The following is a 17338-nucleotide window of genomic DNA, read 5'->3' on the forward strand; positions in this document are numbered from 1 at the left end:
CAGCAATGGATCTCGCCCTGCCCCAGCGAAGTGCCTCATGGACCAGACTGCAAAGGTGGCCAGGAATTCGCACTACTCAGCTGGCTTGGCCCTGGACCTCACTGCTGGGCCTGACGAGTGGCCAGCCAAAGTCCCAGATGGCAGTCCCTGTGTTCTCCTCAGAGACCTACCAACAGGCTGAAGAGACTGGCAGGACTGCCCCTTCTCTGGGACCAGCCTATTGTTTTGCTGTAGCCAGTCACAGTAGTGCCCGTTTGAGGCAGGCTCTTTGCCCTCCTGGCAGGGTCTGGAGATCAGCATGGAGGTGCCTGGCCTTCCCCCAGCCACCACATGGCCCTCAGGCCTCTCAGCTCAGTTCTTCTGGTGGCAGTCAAGAGCTGCTGGGCTGGGCTGCAGGGGTGGCTGCCAGGAGGGGCAGCTCTCACCCTCCTGCTGCTTGGCATGAGGGGTTTAAACAGTCCCTGGTGGAGCATCTGGTTCAGGAACCACCATGCATCTGGAGGCCCCTTTGAAGCAACTGTTTGACCGCTGATCCAGGCGGCTGCTCTTGCTTTGCAGTGTGGGGGACAGGAGCAGGGATAAACGTAGCGCTCTTTTCCACATGAAGCCACCCTCCAGCCCAGCTCCCTGCAGCCCGGGAAGACCCTGTGCAGCCAGGGATGTCGTGCAGGACTGCAAGGACTGCCCAGGCCCACGCTGGGGGTGGGAAATTGGGGAGTGTCCTCCAGTGCCCATGGTGCAGTGAGTGTGAGCAGGGGAGGGGGAAGGGATGGGTATGATGCAAATGGTGCCTCACCCCTGCTGTGTTTGCCCCCAATGGATGTGTTTTGGGACAGGTGGGCCCTGCGCTCGGTGAGCTCATTTTACAGATGAGTGTGCTTCCGTCCATGCTGTCAGCCCAAGCCAAGCTCCCCACTCCATTCTCCAGTGAAGGGGAAGAGTGACCTCATCCCAGCTCCCTCCATCCCCAAGTGCAGAGCCTCCGTGCTGGGCTCAGTGGGCACTGCCCCAAGGTGGAGGAGGGACCCTGCTGCCCCCAATGCTCCCTCTTGGTAGGAGATATTTTACAGGCTCAGGGAGTGTCCCTGTTACATGGTCCCTTTCAACTGGCCTGCCAGTTTCTGCAGGGTCACTGGGTGAGACTACAAAGGAGAGTGCGGAAATCCCAGCTGCCTCCCGCACAGGGCTTCTCCCAGCTCCATTAATACAGGATTTGTCACACTGGCTCCCCTTCTGCTCCTGGCCAGCGTATTTTTGTGAAAAACAGCACAGGCCCAGAGCCACCAAGGCATTTAAGCTCCTTCATTCTGCTGAAACCAAAGGAAGCCAGAGCTCACTGCAGGGGGCTGGACACCTGACCAAACTTACCACAGCTGCTGAGCCACAGAAGCTGGGGTTAGACAGTTCCCTCGCTTCCTGTCCCCCGGTTTCTGTCTGGCAGCCTCTAAGCAGCAGGCGCCTGGGACAGACGGGGATACTGAGAACCACTCACCCCACAAGCATTATCTGGAGCCAGGGGTGTGTCTGGCCCCCGACCCCTGAGGCCAGTCCCAGCTCCTCCTGTCAGCTGTGTGAGCCAGGCATGGTTCTGCTAGGGCGAAAGGGGCTGGTGAAATGGATGTCTGACTCCAGCCCCAGGCTCTGCTCCTGTGGCAAACCTGGGCATCCACCCCCTGCCCACCCCCTACCCTGCAGCCCACAACAAGCCCTTGTGCCCCTGCCTAGGCAGCCCTGGCTCTCACCCCGGTCCCTCACTCCCATCCCCAGTGCCCCCACCTAGGCCCCAGGCTTGGCCCCCACCCCACAGCCCTGTACCTCCAGTGCTGCCACCTGGCTATCCATCCCCTACCCGGACCCTGCCCTGCAGCCCCATACGCCAGTGAACCCAGACCTGCTGAATACACCACCCTGTGCCCAGCCCCCACCACCTGCCCCACTCTCTGTCTGATCCAAACCTTACAACCCCCTTGCCCCAGCCCCTGTGCTCATCAGCTCCCCTACCCGGGTCCTACCCCGCCCTGCAGCCCCACCCCCCAGTACCCCTTGTCCCTGTGGCTGGGCAGCTACCCACTACCTAGCCCCTCCTCCCAGTACCCCCCGGGCAGCCCCCCTGCCCGGCCCCGCCCCGGCCCGGCCCGTGCCCGGGAGAGGCCTGGCACGCGGAGGGCGGGACCGGTCTCCAAGTCCCCGCCCTGCGGCCGGCTGCCCCTTCCGATTGGCTCCCGCCGCCTTATTATGCTAATATCCGGCGTCTCGTGGCGGGTCGGCCGCTGACGTCAGCGGGCCGGGGGCCTGCGCGGGGGGCGCGGAGGGGCGCGCAGAGCGGCGCCGCGCCGAGCATGGCCACGGGCAGCGGCGGCGCCGCGCTCAGCACCGCGGACAGCGCCGGCGGCATGAACGGGCTGAGCCCCGGCCCGCCCGGCCTGGCCATGAAGGACCACGACGCCATCAAGCTGTTCGTGGGGCAGATCCCGCGCAACCTGGAGGAGGGCGACCTCAAGCCGCTCTTCGAGGAGTTCGGCAAGATCTACGAGCTCACCGTGCTCAAGGACCGCTTCACCGGCATGCACAAAGGTGGGCCCCCGCCCCCGGACGCTTCTTGACCCCCGCCTTCCGGACCCCCGCCCCCCGGACTCCCCCGGAACTCCGCCTCCAGAGCCGCCCCGGCCCCCCCGAGCCACCCACCCACAGCTGCCCAGAGACCCGAGCCTCCCACGGCTGCCCCAGAGCCACCCTGTGGCCTCCGGAGCCGCCATCAGAGCCCCCCGACCACCCCAGAGCCACCCAGAGTCTTCCCCTGGGCCCCCAACACCAGAGCCTCCCACCAGAGCTGCCACCCACCCCGCAGAGCCACCCCTAGAGCCCCCACCCTTCAGAGCCACCTCAGCCCCCTCTGAGCCAGGGACTGCATGGGACCCTGCCCCCAGAGTCCTCCAGCCCCTCAGTGCCCTGGGCTAGAAGCAGGCCCCTGTACCCCACTTGCACCCAGAGTCTCCCCAGCCCCTTCAGCCCTGCTGAACCTGCCCCCTAGGTTAGGACCTGCCTTGTAGCCCATCTACACTCTGCGCTCCCCTGAATCCTCAGTCCACCCAGCTCATCTGATCCTGCCTCCAGCTCCCTGAGCTAGAGACCCAGCTCCGGTAAACTGCCTGCCCTGCAGATTGCCTGGTGCCTGAGCCCTGTGGAGATGTGCAGGGGAGAGAGGCTGGCCAGATACTCAGAGCCCCCCAGGTGTCCCAGTTCACCCATCCCTGCTGCACCAGCCCCTAGCTCCCTGGGTTATGGACCCAGGCCTGGCACCCCCGGCTGCAGAGTGTCAACTTCCCCCTGAGGACACCCCCCCAATCACCTGGGTCATGAGCTCTGTGTAGTGTCTGGCCCCAGTATCTCTGCCTGCACCCAGAGACCCCACATTGCCCACCCAGTCCCTTTGTACCCCACCTGCACCAGGGACCCAGCTCTGCTGCCCTCAGAGCCCCCCAGCTTCCCAAACTCAGATCTGTGTGTGTTCAGGGGGGAGAGGGGCTCCCACCCCTAGCATTCCAACCTGTACCCAGAGCCCCTCCCCGATTCTCATCCAGCTACCTCCAGATCACCTGGGCTGTGCACAGTGTGTTGGGGGTAAAGCCGGGCAGATGAAGAGCACGGTGCCTGGTCCTATACCACACGCCTGAATTCTTGTGGGGCTGAGCCCTACCTGTGTGCTTTTGTAAACTGCCAGGCATGCCGCTCTTGCCAGGAGTGGTCTAAGCACTGTGAGTTGTCTAGTGGTTTAAATTAGTGCCACAAATTGAGTTTGTGTTCAGAAGTTGGTGTTCTTGTGCCCATGTGGGGGGAGGGGGGGCTTTTTTTTGGTACAGTTTCCTAGCTGCAGAGAAAATCACTTCAGAATAGAGACTGAACCCCTTGGCCCCTTTGAATAACAATAATGGGGTGCTTCGGGCTGGGCTTGTACTGCAGTTGAGGAACAACATTATGCAGGGAAAAAAATGGTATGTGTCATCAGCTGGCAGCTGGTAACCTCGCGGCATGTTGAAAGCCAGGGGAAAGCAGTCCGGAAAGGATTACCTGTTGGGTGACTTCTTGCAACTGTTGTGAAAGTAGCAGCATGCAGAAAGCAAAGGGTAGACCAAGTGAGTAGCAGCAGTCAAGGAGGAGGGTAGGGGAAGCAGCAGAGTCAGTGTGCCTCCACAGAAATGCTGGGCTTTGTCATACAATAAATATTCGCCATCCACCCCAGCGAGGTCTTTGAAAATCAGCTCGTGTGTATTTTTAAAAGGAACAAAGGAAAAAGGCACTGCCTCCCAATCTGTAAAACGCAGAGGATCCACATCTGACTCTGATAACGGATTCTCTGCTTACTTGCGTGTCAAAATCTTGGTGGAGCTTTAAATGTGTCATGGAGTGTTCTCTGCTCATGGGAGGGATTCTCTGCCAGGCAGAGGGAGACTGAAAGCTGGTGAATTTTAGAACATGCTGCATCTTGGCCAGGCAGGAGTTCAGCTTCTTGTACTCCACCCCCAAGGCTGCTGCCCTGGTCAAACATCTGCAAAAATAACAAAATCACCCCCCTCCTTTGCAACTGTTCCCAGATGGCTGTTTGGAAAAGCTACACTTCTGAATATCAGAGGTCTTATACCAGTTTGTACCAGAGGCCTTGTCATCCTGGCTGTTTGCTCTGGCCAAGATACGGCATGTTCTAAAATTCACCAGCTTTCACCCTCTCTCTGCCTAGGAGAGAATCCCTCCCACGAGCAGAGAACACTCCATGACACTCTTGCCAGTTTCAGAGTTAATACCCTGTAGTGTGCATGAGTGCATTACTCCTTCATTCCCAGTATTTCCCAGGTAGGGCCCTGAGAGGAGCCCCAGTTCAGGTAGAGGCACCAGATGACAGATGGGGAAGCACAGACCTGCACATGGGAGTTTATGTCTCTCCCAGGTGGAAATGACAGAGTGATTTCCAAGATATAAAATGAGACTCCAGGATGCAGGTAGCAAAAGATTGAGGGAGCCAAAATGAACCTTTAACATGATGTCTAGATAGATGGCTGTTCCACAGCTGGCAGCTCTCTGGCCATTATAACTCTCAGTTCTGTTACTGAGCATCCGACACTTCTCTGGGTGCTTTCCTAGGTCTAGTTTACCTGTCTAATGCTAGCAGGGTGGAGGCAATTGACATCTCAATACACAAAATGAATACAACTTCTTTCTTTCTTTCTTTCTCTTGTTTCTCATGCCCCAAAATAACCAGACTTGTGCAACCCTAACTAATATGCCAAAAATGCCAAAACATGTAAGACACTCTTCCCATTAAAAATTAGTTTTCTTTATTTTTTTAAGCTTTGGAGTGGAGTTTAACTTATGCTTGTGCACTCAGAGCTTCTATCAGACATTTCAGGATGATAGCTAGCTAGCTAGATACCTGCAAAATCTACAGAATGCTGAATTGGTTTGATATGCTAAATACTGTAAATGCAGAAAGCTGATAGGAAAGGGATGTAAATGGCTAGTAGCTAAAGAGCTTAATTGGATATTTTCAATTCACATCAGCAGCTTTTCTAAAACACCATAAGATGATTTCTGTGTGTGTGTGTGATCTCCCTGCTTTACACAGGAGAGTAAATAAATTAAACATAAAGGAAGTTTAAACATTGTTAAACAAACGGAATTGGCCGCCCCCTGTTGCTGTTGTCTATCCCATTGCATTCTAATGGGAACACTCCTTGAGTTGCTCCACTCCTGAATTCATTCTATTTGAAGGCAAGTTGATTGCACTTATTAAGCATTATTAATACTTAATCGTCTGGCAGATTTAATTGTGCCAATATTAAAAATGCATCAATGTCAATTTCGTTCATTAAATATTTACTTTTTTGAAGGGAAACTGTTTTGCTGCTGTTTTAATATCTCTTTAAGATGTTTTGAATATGACCTAATAAAATAAGTGGAAGAGAAAGATGGGCACATTGTCCAAGGAGCCTGGCAAAATTCTCCTTTCCTGCTTGCTCTGGCTAATACTTTTTGTCAACCACTCTTGAACTATCATTCATTTCATCAGCATGCTAGTGGTCCAGGGATAGATTTTGTGCCTGGGCAGGCAAATCGCAATGGCAGTTTTGCCAGCCAGACAGCTAAACAGTTCAGGCTAGGTTGTGCAGCCCTCGTACAGAAGAGCAAGCCTCTACTCACGGGGCTGGGGCAAAGATACTCAGATGAGTAAGAGCTTGCCAGATTGCACACTCTTTCTCTAGTTGCATTGTTGAGTCATAAGCCAAAGCATCTGATATTGAAAGGGGCAGAAACCAGTTCTATTCTCACAGAGAATAGCACCTCTCCCTGTGCACAGCCCTTTCCAAATCAATAAGAATTACGGAATTACGTGCTACAAAGGGGATCAGAATCATGCCCAAAGAGCTTACTTGGAAAGATGTCAAAATTCAGCATTGTAATTTAGTCCTGAAAATGCAATAACAAATTTGTAGTGTAGCAAAAGGCTACATTTTGTTATCTATCTATCTCTCTGTCTGTCCATCCCCACCCATCCTCTCTCTCTGTCTAGCCCCATACTTCCTGTCTGTCTGTCTATCTAGCTATCATTTGCTTAGCATTCAACACTGGAAGGAGCTCATCCGGACTCGGGGTGACCGAGAAGGTCAAGATTTCTGTTTGACACCCCTTCCCTGCTTACATTTAAAATACAAGTCCACCCCTTTTCTGGCAGAGTTCTGCCAACCCTCCCCTTGCAGCACTAAGTGCTGTCCACCGTGCCTCCTGGAACACAATGAAGAGAAAAGCCCCCTGACTCCCTCTGAATTGGTATTCCTTCATTTTCTCTTTCTTTCACCCCGCCTCATCTTCCTTCTCCTTGCTCTGCCCCATTCCCTCCTGGATCTTTCATCTGCCCCTACTCCCCGCTCCCTCCTTCACTGACACCTTTTCCCTACCATGGCCCTGCTGAGATCTGGTCTCTTCCTTCCATCTCCTTCAGGGGCGGCTTGGTGACTGAACTGAAAGGCGCTATTGAAATGGAGCCTCTGGCCCCAGAGTCGGTGGCAGAGCTGACAGGGGCAGGAGAGTGAATCCAAATGTCTAAAGATAGGAGAAAAGGTGCTGGGAAGAGGAGGGAGTAACTGGCAGCACCAGTTCTGTCCCTTTCAGCACATAGACACGGTGCCAGGGAGACACCCCACCACCACCACACTTGCGCACAATCTGCACCAATGTTGACTGTGCTTTCTTCCTACATACTGATAGCAGTTAATAGCAACAGGGTAAGAGCCCCTGGTTTGGTATATGGTGCCCTTTGCAAGGCAGGATTGGTGCATGATGTGTCGCAGGCGGTTTCTGGAGACGTGAACCCTGGGACCATGAATTGGTATTTATTGCTTTGCCTTTGCCCACCACAGAATTGCACCTGCCTCTGGGAAGTTGACTGGTGACAGGTACTACAATTCAGGACAAAGAGGTAATTGGACCAAGGCACACAGTTTTGTAGGGGAAATTTAGGGAAACCAAATATAGCTGTAAGAGTTGGGTGTGAGAGTATAAATACAACAGCTATGTGTCTGCATGATGTGGGTGTAGGCAGACTTGTGAGGGCAGGGACATTGAGGGAGAGGAAGGTCTGTCCTGGTATGTGAGGCATGCGGGATCTCGCTTCCCTTGCCACCACCAGCTGATGTGCTCAGCAGCCAGGCAAGCTCTGCTGGACATGGGGCATGTGATCCCACGACCTGCAGTGAGATGGCTTAGCAGATGTGGTGCCTGAAATCCCAGGTTCTGCCAGAGGCTCCCGGGTGGCGTTAGCAGGAGTGGGAAGAATTAGCCACAGAGGCCGGTGCAGGCAGAGTCCCATCACACTGCTGGTCAGAGACAGCTGGCAAACCACGGCTTTTGTGGGGGACCTAGTTCAAAGCCCACTGAGGTGAGGAGAGACGTCCACTGACCTCTGTAGGGTTAAGTGGTCTCTGGTGACCAGTGCAAGGCTCTCCCTTTAGCTAGGGGCACACCAGAACCCTGCCATGCAGAATTAGCATCAGCCAGCGCAAGCCCAGCAGTTGCATGGCCCCTGAAATGCGTGTGTGCCCTCTGAGGGTGGAGGCGTGGTGGCCAAGATGGAGTGTGTTCTCCCAGAGGACACACCAGCCTGGCTCCTTGGCAGAGCCCTTCTGATGCACTGGCAGCTCCCTCATGCAGCACTTTTGGTGGCCAGGGAAGGCCCTGGATCTCCAGCCCTAGGGATCTGCTCGTCTGTCTTACAGGGTCCCCATCTGCCCCAGTTGTGTCACCGCTCTGAGGAGAGGGGAGTTCGTTCATCACCGCTGGCTCACTCCATGGTGACTCGTGGCCAGGGGCCAGCTGGAGCCTGCTCTCACGAGCCTGGGGGGCACAGGCTGAGAGAGCCATGGGCTGAGCTCATGCAGCTGATGGCCAAGCACCACGGGCTTGCTGTTGGGCTGTGAGTGTCACATCTGGTCACCAGCCGGACAGCCACTGCTGGTCTTCGCCCGCTGGGAGAGAAGGGAAGGCAGAGGTGAGGGCAGGAGAATGAGAGGTGTCTAGCTGCCTTCAGCACGCGCAGCCCGTGGGCCAGACAGCAGGGCAGGTCTGGGCTGGCTGCCCTCTGGCCATAGGGAGGTAGGGGAACTTTCCCTCCAGGGGCTGGCATTGCAGAGGGGAAGAGGTTCCAGTGACACGGTCTCCCTGGTTACCAGCTCCAGGGAGGTCTGTGACACACAGTGCCCGCGGGGACAGCTGCCACAAGGCGCCAGTGGCAGGAGTGTAATGCAGAGCGGTACCCGCGCGTGGAGGCTAGATATCTGCTGGCTGAGGGAGGCAGGATGTATGCAGCCACCGACCTAGTGGTAGAGGCCGTGCGGGCACCCAAGGCTGCGTCAGCCTCTGTGCTGCCTCCGCAATGTGGACCCAGAGCTACGCGGATGAGCCCTGGGGGGCTGCCCAGAGGGAGCAGCACCCGTTTGGTGGCATCTCCCTCCAGCCCAGCAGAGCAGCTGGGAGGCGCAGGGTCAGTTCTACCTCCCCCAGCTTTGGAACACAATGTTCTCTACATGTCACGGGTCTGCCTGTCTGTGCTGTCCATCCGTCCCATGGTAACCACGACAACCTGCGGCCTGAGTCGGGACGCTGGCTGGGCAGGGCTCTGAGCTGCTGCCGAGAAGTCTTTCCTGGGTGTCAGCTGCAGGGGTCTCACCCGTGCTCAGGGGCTGGCTGACCCCCAGGCGTGGAGGCGGGAAGGAATTCTGTGTGATTGGCTGAGACCCCGGAGGGTTTTGCCTTCTGCTGCCCATGGGCACGGTGGGGTGCAAACAGTTGAGTCTCTGTAACCTGGAGAGGCTGGACCCTGACCTGAGAGCGCCGGTGACTGAGCCAGTGGTTTGGGGTCTGTGTGGGGCGTGGCAGGAGATCGCAGCACTCCTGGCAGAGCTTACAGTCGCTGAGTCCTGAGTGGGCTGCGCTTCAGCCAAGCCTGGAGCCGCTGGGACCAGGCTGCCTTCACCAAGGGCCTCTGCTGGTGCCCTCAGGCCGCAGTAGGAGGATGGTTCAGGGGGCTGTCCTAGGCTCCGCACTTTGAGGGCACAGGGCAGCCCCACACAACCACCCTGGGGACAGGATGGTTCCCCATACTGGTGCTAGCTGCTGGGCCCAGGGCCTGTGTCCACTGGAAGCTGAGAGCTTGGGCAGGTGCCCTGGAGAGGTTCAGGCCAGCCAGCTGAGTAGCACACCCCAGCCGGCAGCGCGTTTATCTGTTTGTGGTGCCCATCCACTCATGTAACGACATTTATTGCACCAAGGATGGAAAGAATGAGAGGAGCCCTGCCCAAGGCCGCTGGAAGTGGAGCTGCAGGCAGCAGCTCCGCTCTGCCCTCTCCCCACTGGGTTGTTCTTCTCTGCAGTGGGGGGGAAGCTGGGTGTCCCAGTGCACCCCAGAAGTGGACGCCCCCGGGATCAAGCCCAATGCTCACAGTGAGCTAGGGCTGGCAGGGGGTGATCACTGCTCTCTGGGTAAGCCTAGGCAAGTCACTTCCTGAATCCTCCTCCCCAGAGCCTTTGGGACTGCATTTCCCAGGCTGCCCTGCACTTGAGCTGCCCCAGCCAGCTGGTGATGTGAGTGAAGGTAGGGGACGGCTCTTTGGAAACAGCCCTGGCTTGCAGGAGGAGGGCACAGCACAGCACACTTCTCACAGGGCAGTGAGCCAAGACCAGGCTGCGAGTGGGAGATCCTGCAGCTCCCCAGGCCTTGGGCGGGGGCTTGCCAAGGACCCTGGTGAGGCGTTGTTACACCAGGCATGCTGCCAGCTCCGCGGGGGAGGCACAGACTCCCAGCACCCACTGAAACCTCTTCTCCCCAGAGTTCCTGGCCTCCCACAGGTGCCACGCTAGGAGACGTAAAAGCGAGATCCTGAGTGTTCCTGGCCACCCGAGCTCATCCCATGGCTCTTTTCCCAGGGCTGGGGGCTGAGCCCTGGGCCCTGGCCACAAGTTCCCCACGGCAGCGTCGAGCGGAGATTGGCTTGTCCTGCGTAAGCCTGAGGGGCAGCTTTGCGGTGCTCTGTTAAACAGCTGCCCTGGCTTGCCCCAGAAATGGCTGCATTTCAGAAGAGCTGGAGTGATCCCTGGAGAGGGGTGTGGGGACAGAGGGTGACAAAGGCTGGTGAAATAAGGGGCCAGATCTATCCCTGGTGTACTCATTGGCATTACCCCAGGGGTGAGTGGGACCCAGGCTCCCCGTCCCCAGCCTCTGAGATTAGTGCTCACCAGGAGCTACTGCCACAGCGGCTGGGATGGACTCAGTCTGTTAACCCCTCAGCTGCTGAAGTGTGTGAGCTATGAAAGGACTAGGTAGCCTCTGTGTGGAGGAAGGGTGCTGGGAGAGCTGGGAAGGGCCCAGGTTCAGGCAGGCAGAGTGCCTCACAGCTGTCACAGCCCTGCTGTGGCTGGTTGCCTGGGCACTATGGGGACCTTGCTGGGGGCCAAGCTCCCACAGCAAGCTGAGGAAGTTGGATTTTATTAAAAGCCAATCAGAAGAGCAGCTTGGAAACGTGACTCAGGCACAGTGATTTTTCCCGCATCGCCTGAGCACCTGAGACAATAGCTCTGAGAACCCTGCTTGTCCCAAGGGAGGTTAGCGCCCAGCCATACTGCTCTGGGGACCCAGCCAGCCCCACTGCAGCCCCAGGCGGATACAAACCGGGGGCATCTGCTGCCTTTTTGAGGAACATGGTAGAGCTGCGGGAAGGGAGGTTGCTGGCCCTGCCTCTCTGGGGAGGCATGACCCTGGGTGGTGGTGGGTGATGGCATGGGGGAGGGAGGGCTGCCCAAAGACAGCTGTCTCAGGGCAGCCTGCTCCCCACAGCCTGGTGCAATCCCATCCCCCTTGGCTGCCAAGACCTGCCCATTTGTTAATCTGAAGGGATCTGCGTGAATCCCAGGGTGTCTGGCTCTGCTCGCTGATTTCAGTTAACCAGGCCTGGCTAGTGCACTCTGACTGAAGGAGATCCCAGCCTGCCCACCACCTGCTGGACCTGGCACTGCCCTGGCACAGCTGCCAAATCTACATCAACTCGTCTATGGTTTAGACACAATCCCGGGGGCAGGCAGGCCTGGGAGCACTGGTGCCAAGCTCTGGGGGGACAGTCAAGTCCCATAGTCCTTCCCCGGTGCTTACCATCTGTCTCCGGGCCCAGCCAGCCCAGCAGTGCCAGCGAAGGGGCCAAGGCAGAGGTGGCTGTGGTGAGACTGCTCCACTCAGGACTGGACTGACTCCTAGTGACAGCAGGGCCAGACCCTGGCTCCTGCAGTGCTGCACCAAGGAGGGCGGCCTCATTGCCAGGGCACCTCTGAGCTTTTCCATCCACAAGCGGAATAAAGTTTGTGCTGTGCACCACCACAGACACACTGGCTGCCGGCTGTGGGTGCTCTGCTCATCACCTGGGCACTGCCCGAGTTCAGCTCCCAGGGAAGGCTGCTCATTACCCCATTTAATGGGTGGGGCAGCTGAAGCCCGGAGCAGGGCCCAGATTTAGCCCAGGTCACTCCACGGGTCAGTGCAGCGTTGGGACTCCCCCACTAACCTGCCTCTTAACCAGGGCCCTTGCTGAGCCCCTGGGGCAGGCAGAAACAGCCCCTTCAGAGCAAGACCCCCGGCATGGCAGCCGCCCCTGTGGTGCATGGCTCACTCTCTCGCTGAGTACTGGCACTCCGCACAGCTTCTGCTTTTCTGGCTCTGCTTTGTGCCATGGGGGCCATTTGTCCAGTCTTGGTGGCCCAGGAAGGAGAGTGGTTTGCTGTGCCCTGGCCTAGTGCACTCTCCATGCAGGGGCAGGCCCATGCTGGGCTGTGTGGCTCCTCCAGCACCCCCAGGAGGAGCTCCTGCCACCTTGCCCTGCCCTCAGCCTCCCGAGCAGAGCCGGCGGGCAGCCCAGAGCAGGGGGTGAGGAGCTCCCTGGCTCAGGGCAGTGCCACCTTGGCTCAGCATGGGGTATGCATCAGTGCATACCCCATCAGTTCTAAGGAGAGGCCACTGTCCTGGGTCGCTGAGAGCAGTGGGACTCTCCGATCTGCCTGGCTGGTGCTCCCCTGAGGAGCGGCTGGGGGTGGGCAGATAGCACAACTCGCCTGTGTATGTCACCCGCCCTCGCTGTGCTGCAAGTGCCTTTGGCTGCAGCTGGGAGAGCTGCTGGGCCCGGCGCGTGCTGGGTTTGCCGTTGGGGCAGGAGATCTGGCGAGACGTCTGTGCAGTAACTGTCTTCTCCCCCCGACCACAGGCTGTGCCTTCCTCACGTACTGTGCCCGGGACTCTGCCCTGAAAGCCCAGAGTGCGCTGCATGAGCAGAAGACCTTACCCGGGGTAAGTGACTCCCGTCTGCGGGGCTGGTCGGTGGGGCAGAGCCCGCAGCCCCACGTGGTGGGGGGTGGCCTCAGCACACCGTGGGTCACTGCTCAGTCTGTGGGCTGTGGATTGCTTGCCAGGGTGGGGTGGGGCAGATCCCAGCTTTCTGCAGGCCCCTCAGGGCTGTGCCCTGCAAAGTCAGACAAGAGCCAGCAGAGGCCATGCGGTGTCAGCTGAGGATGCACCTGTGCGGGAAGGGGCAGGGGATGGGGATGGGGACGGGGAAGAGAAGAGACGTCCTGAGCCAGGCTTCCACTGTGCCCCCCAGCGTGTTAAGTGTGACCTTAGTCTGCTCAGATCTGCACTCACCTGGGTACCGGTGGGTGTGAATCAGCCCAGCTCTGTTGATTTCTGCGGAGCGAAATGAGTCGATACCACCAAACTTTGCTCATGTACCCCAGCTGGGATCTGCCCATAGTGAACAGCCCCACAGCTGTGTGTTTTCTCCAGCATGCCTGTGCAAGACTGACATCTGCCGGCTGCAGTCAGTGCTGCTCCACTATGTCCTAGCCTCTGTACTGCAGAGAGGCTGATGTGTGGCGGGGAAGGGAAGGAACAGTGAGTGGTCTTAGTGCTGTTGCAGGACTCTCGGTGAATGTTGCTTTGCTTTGTTGCTGCCGTGTTGCCAGTTGGCTCTTCATCGGACGGGGCACAGGCTGTGTGTATTCCGGGTACAGCTTGTTTGTTACCCTCTGTGCAGCAGGCCATGGTTGCAGGCAGCCTGCAGGCATTCCCCTCTGTGCGATTGGGGCCCAGACTCCAGTGCCCGGGGGCAGCGCTGCTACAAAGCTTAACTCCCATCAAAGAGCTCAGGGCACAAACTCCGCTGCCACTTCCCACAGCTCCCTGACAGAGAACATACACCACAAAAGCTACAGTGATAGACTGGCTCTTCCAAACTTGCTAGCATGCTTAGCCAAATCTTATCCCCCAGTGTCTCCTGCCACAGCCACAGGTATGACAGGGCTCTCCTCCTACTCCCATGACGGCATTCGGTGTGTGTATTCCTCACCTGGCCTGAGATCACTTACAGTATTGTCCATCCACGCTGCCCTTTCCACCTCCACTCAGTAGCTGGTCAGGAGTCCAATGCTTTAAACACTCAGCTGTGCCCTGGCCTTGTGCAAATCACACAATCGATCTGTGCCTCAGTGTCCCCATCTGTCAAACAGGGAGAGGAGTGCGAGGTTTTGTTAGTGAATGTATGCAGCGTGCAGGGAGATACTCGCACACTGGTTGGTGCCTGGTTAAAATGACCATCCCCCAGGTATTTTCTTTGGGGACTGAGCCTACTTCAGTGGCTGTGAGCTGCCTAGTATATCATCAGCACTGTGGGAATATGGGTATTAAAGGAGAGTCAGAGCAGTTTGTGTTTGGTTAGAGCTGGGGGAGAGATGTCAGTAACGAGCTGGATTTTGAAATGAATTCCCTGGGTCTGTGCACTCACCTCTGGAGAACATTCCAGTGTGCAAGAGAGTTTGCACTGATCTCACCACCACCCATAGTGCCCCTCGGGTCGGGTGGGGCTCTGGGTAGGAAGGCCTTTGAGTGGCTGCTCAGGACAGAGCATGGAGCAGCCAAAGGAGCCCTGGAGAGGGAGGAAGCTGAGCCCAGGGAGGGCAGCAGAGGAGAGAAGGCAAGGGGCGGCGCGGGCAGGGGGGAAAGGGCGCTTGGTAGCGACTTATCGGGGGCCAGGTGGCTGCAGCAAGTCACCCTCTGTGGTGGGAGGAGGGCAAAGGCGGAAGAGCGCGGTAATGCTGGGAGTGCTGCAAGGGGATGCGCTGTCGGTGCAGCTAGACCCAGAGTTATCAGCTCTCCCACACCAGTGGTAACAGCTATTGGGGATCGCCGTGAGACCTGGGAAGATTAGCCACATCTGTCTGTCCTGGGGAGTGCTGGTGCTGATTACTGCTAGAGACAGGGTACGGCAGTAGTGGGCAGCCTCGGGCTCCGCAGTGGCTGCCTTCACCTCAGGGGCCACGAGATTGTTACAACCCCGGCGGTCTCCCGGGAGAGGGGAGTTTCACTGGCGTGCCGGCTGAACCGGAGCAGTGCTGTGATCGGAGGCAGAGGGCGTGCACGGCTCTCCCAGTCACGTCATGTGCCCTCTGCACCATGCACCTTGCTTCCCCTGCCCTGGCTTTACATGCATGTCACTTGAGTAATATAAGAAGGAAAAAAACGTCGTGGCTGGGAACCTGCAGAATCTGGCAGCTCTGCAAGTGGAGAGCAGTAAGCAAAATGTCTCGTGGGCCAGAGGCAGCATGCTGATGGGCCGCAGGCCACCCAGGACAGGGATATGGGCTGGATGGGACTCGATCCAAAGCCACAGGCAGCTCTTGTGCCCACAGAAACACACTCTGGAGAGCTCCATCTGGGTTAGTGACCCATCAGAAACCAGCCTCCGGGAGCGCTTTCTGACCGGAGAGGAGAAACACAGTGTTCCCTCCACCTCCCACCAGACCCACCAGCACCCATGCACTGACAAGGAACAAACCAAAGAGCTGGCAGGCAGGAATGACTTCAAGTAATGCCTTGGAGGGAGGCTGGCTCGCGGAGCACGAACAGGAGGGCGTGGAGGGATGGATCCACTCTCAGTGATCCAGCCACAGCACCTGGCCTGCCACCAGGAAAGCCAGAATGGGTCCTGGCCCACTTCCCTGGCTCAGGACCAGTCCTAGCGTCACAGGCCCTGCTTGAGCCTGTTCCGATGTTCTCAGCAATAAAACACCACTGGATTGCAGGAGTGCGCCCACCATGGCCATGCAGCCACCTCTGGGGTGGAACTCCTCATCCCTAAGGGCAGAGGCCTTCTGATGGGTGGCGTGCCCCCAAGGCAATCTCTGGCTTGGCCCGCAGTGCTGGGCTGGCTGGTATTGAGCTGGGGAGGAACTCGCCATCAGTTTAAATGCACATAGTCGCATGGCAGGCCAGCTCGGGTGAGGAACTTGTCAGTAAGTGGAAATTTTGCTGGGGAGCCATATATCTCCTACCCTTGCCATCACCTCTCCAGCAGCATGGCACCCTCAGCACCCAGTTCCCAAGGCCAAGGCCACTCACTGGATGGCTGGCAGAGCACCCTGGGCCTGGCTGTGCCCTGGAATCTCTGCCCAAGGGCCCAGCCAGCCAGCTGCTTGGGAAGCGGGAGAAGCCCCCAGCCTGGCTCTGTGGCTCCAGCAAGGTCACTCCCATGCGGCAGGTGGGAGCCTCGCTCCCCCGGCTCTGAAGCTGTGTGGGTCTTGCCAGCGGAGGCCTGCCTGCCGCTGGAGGAGAGGCTGTGTGCAGAGCTATTGACCTGCTGGTCTAATTGCCTGACATTCTGTTTAGTAAACCCTAATTACAGCAGCCAGGAGTTAAATGGGAGCCTGTTCGATGGGGATTGACAGCTGGGGCCGGGGACCTAATTACAGACGCTCCTCGTGCCCCGCACGAGTGTGCACTGCTGCCGTTGCCTTGGAAACATGTGGGCCCCACATGCCGTGTGGGAAGGAAATTGCAGGCAGCAGACAGCCAGGCCTGATGGGCGTGTGTGGGCAGGTGTTTACCTGGGATTCTGGGTGTGGAGCTCCTTGGGAGCATGAGGCCCCTGTCACCCGCTGGAAGGCAGGGCCCAGGCCAAGCTGTGGAAGCGCTGAGGCCTCTCCCAGCCAGTCCTGCAGAGGCAGGCGCGCGATCCGGCACTAAGAGTCATGTGGCCATTCTCCCTAGGGCTCTGGCACTGGGCCGGGGCTGGTCTCTGAACCCAGCTGGGAGCACTGGCCCAGTGTGTCACTGCACCACAGCATGAGCCTGGCTGGGCCTTGCTGTCCTGGCTTTGGGGTTTTCTGCAGTGTCGACGTACCAGCTGCCATCAGGGCCCCACAGTGCTTGGTGCTGGACTGACACACAGACAGGCTGTAACCGGATGGCCTGCTGCTAGCCAGCTCTGCTCAGTCACCCCATCTGTGCCGTAATCAGCTGCCACCCAGCCTCAGGGCAGGCCTGGTGCTGGGGAGGTTAGAGCCTGGACCACATACGTGGGCTGCAGTGGAAGGCAATGTAGAGAGGGTCCACAGGGAGCAAAGCCTCTGTGAGAGGCCCAGGAAGGCCTGTGGAGCTGCAGTCCCTTTCCCAGGGTGGAGTGGGTTGAAGGTAACCGAGAGGGCTGGGAACAGAGCTGGGAGGGTAGGCTGCGAGACGCCCAGCCAGGGTGGGAAAAGCTCATTACCCCCAGAAGACAATAACATTCTGGATGGGCCGTTCCCTGTGAATCCCTGGGGGAAACAAAGAATCCTGCTGAGGGAAACTGAGGCAGGACATGGCTGCAGCCCTGTGCTCAGCCAGCAGGGGGAGCGTATAGGGCAGCATACTCTATAACATGGGGGCTGCCCCAAAGAACATGTAGTCTAAGCACGTAGATGGTCAGGAAGTGTCACTGATCTCAGC

The 17338-nt window shown here is 57.9% G+C and overlaps 1 protein-coding gene across 1 annotated transcript in view; it reads left to right on the forward strand.

Moving 5' to 3' along the window:
- Positions 1–2339: 2339 nt before the first annotated feature.
- The window catches only part of CELF6 (CUGBP Elav-like family member 6), a 90584-nt gene continuing 75585 nt past the window's right edge, over positions 2340–17338 (forward strand). Inside the window, exons 1-2 of the mRNA XM_075007278.1 lie at positions 2340–2574; positions 12789–12871. Coding sequence (XP_074863379.1) covers positions 2340–2574; positions 12789–12871 — 318 coding nt within the window. The remainder of the gene's footprint in view (positions 2575–12788; positions 12872–17338) is intronic.

The sequence above is a fragment of the Carettochelys insculpta genome, chromosome 12 (genome assembly GCF_033958435.1).
Source record: "Carettochelys insculpta isolate YL-2023 chromosome 12, ASM3395843v1, whole genome shotgun sequence".
In the NCBI taxonomy this organism is placed as follows: Eukaryota; Metazoa; Chordata; order Testudines; family Carettochelyidae; genus Carettochelys; species Carettochelys insculpta.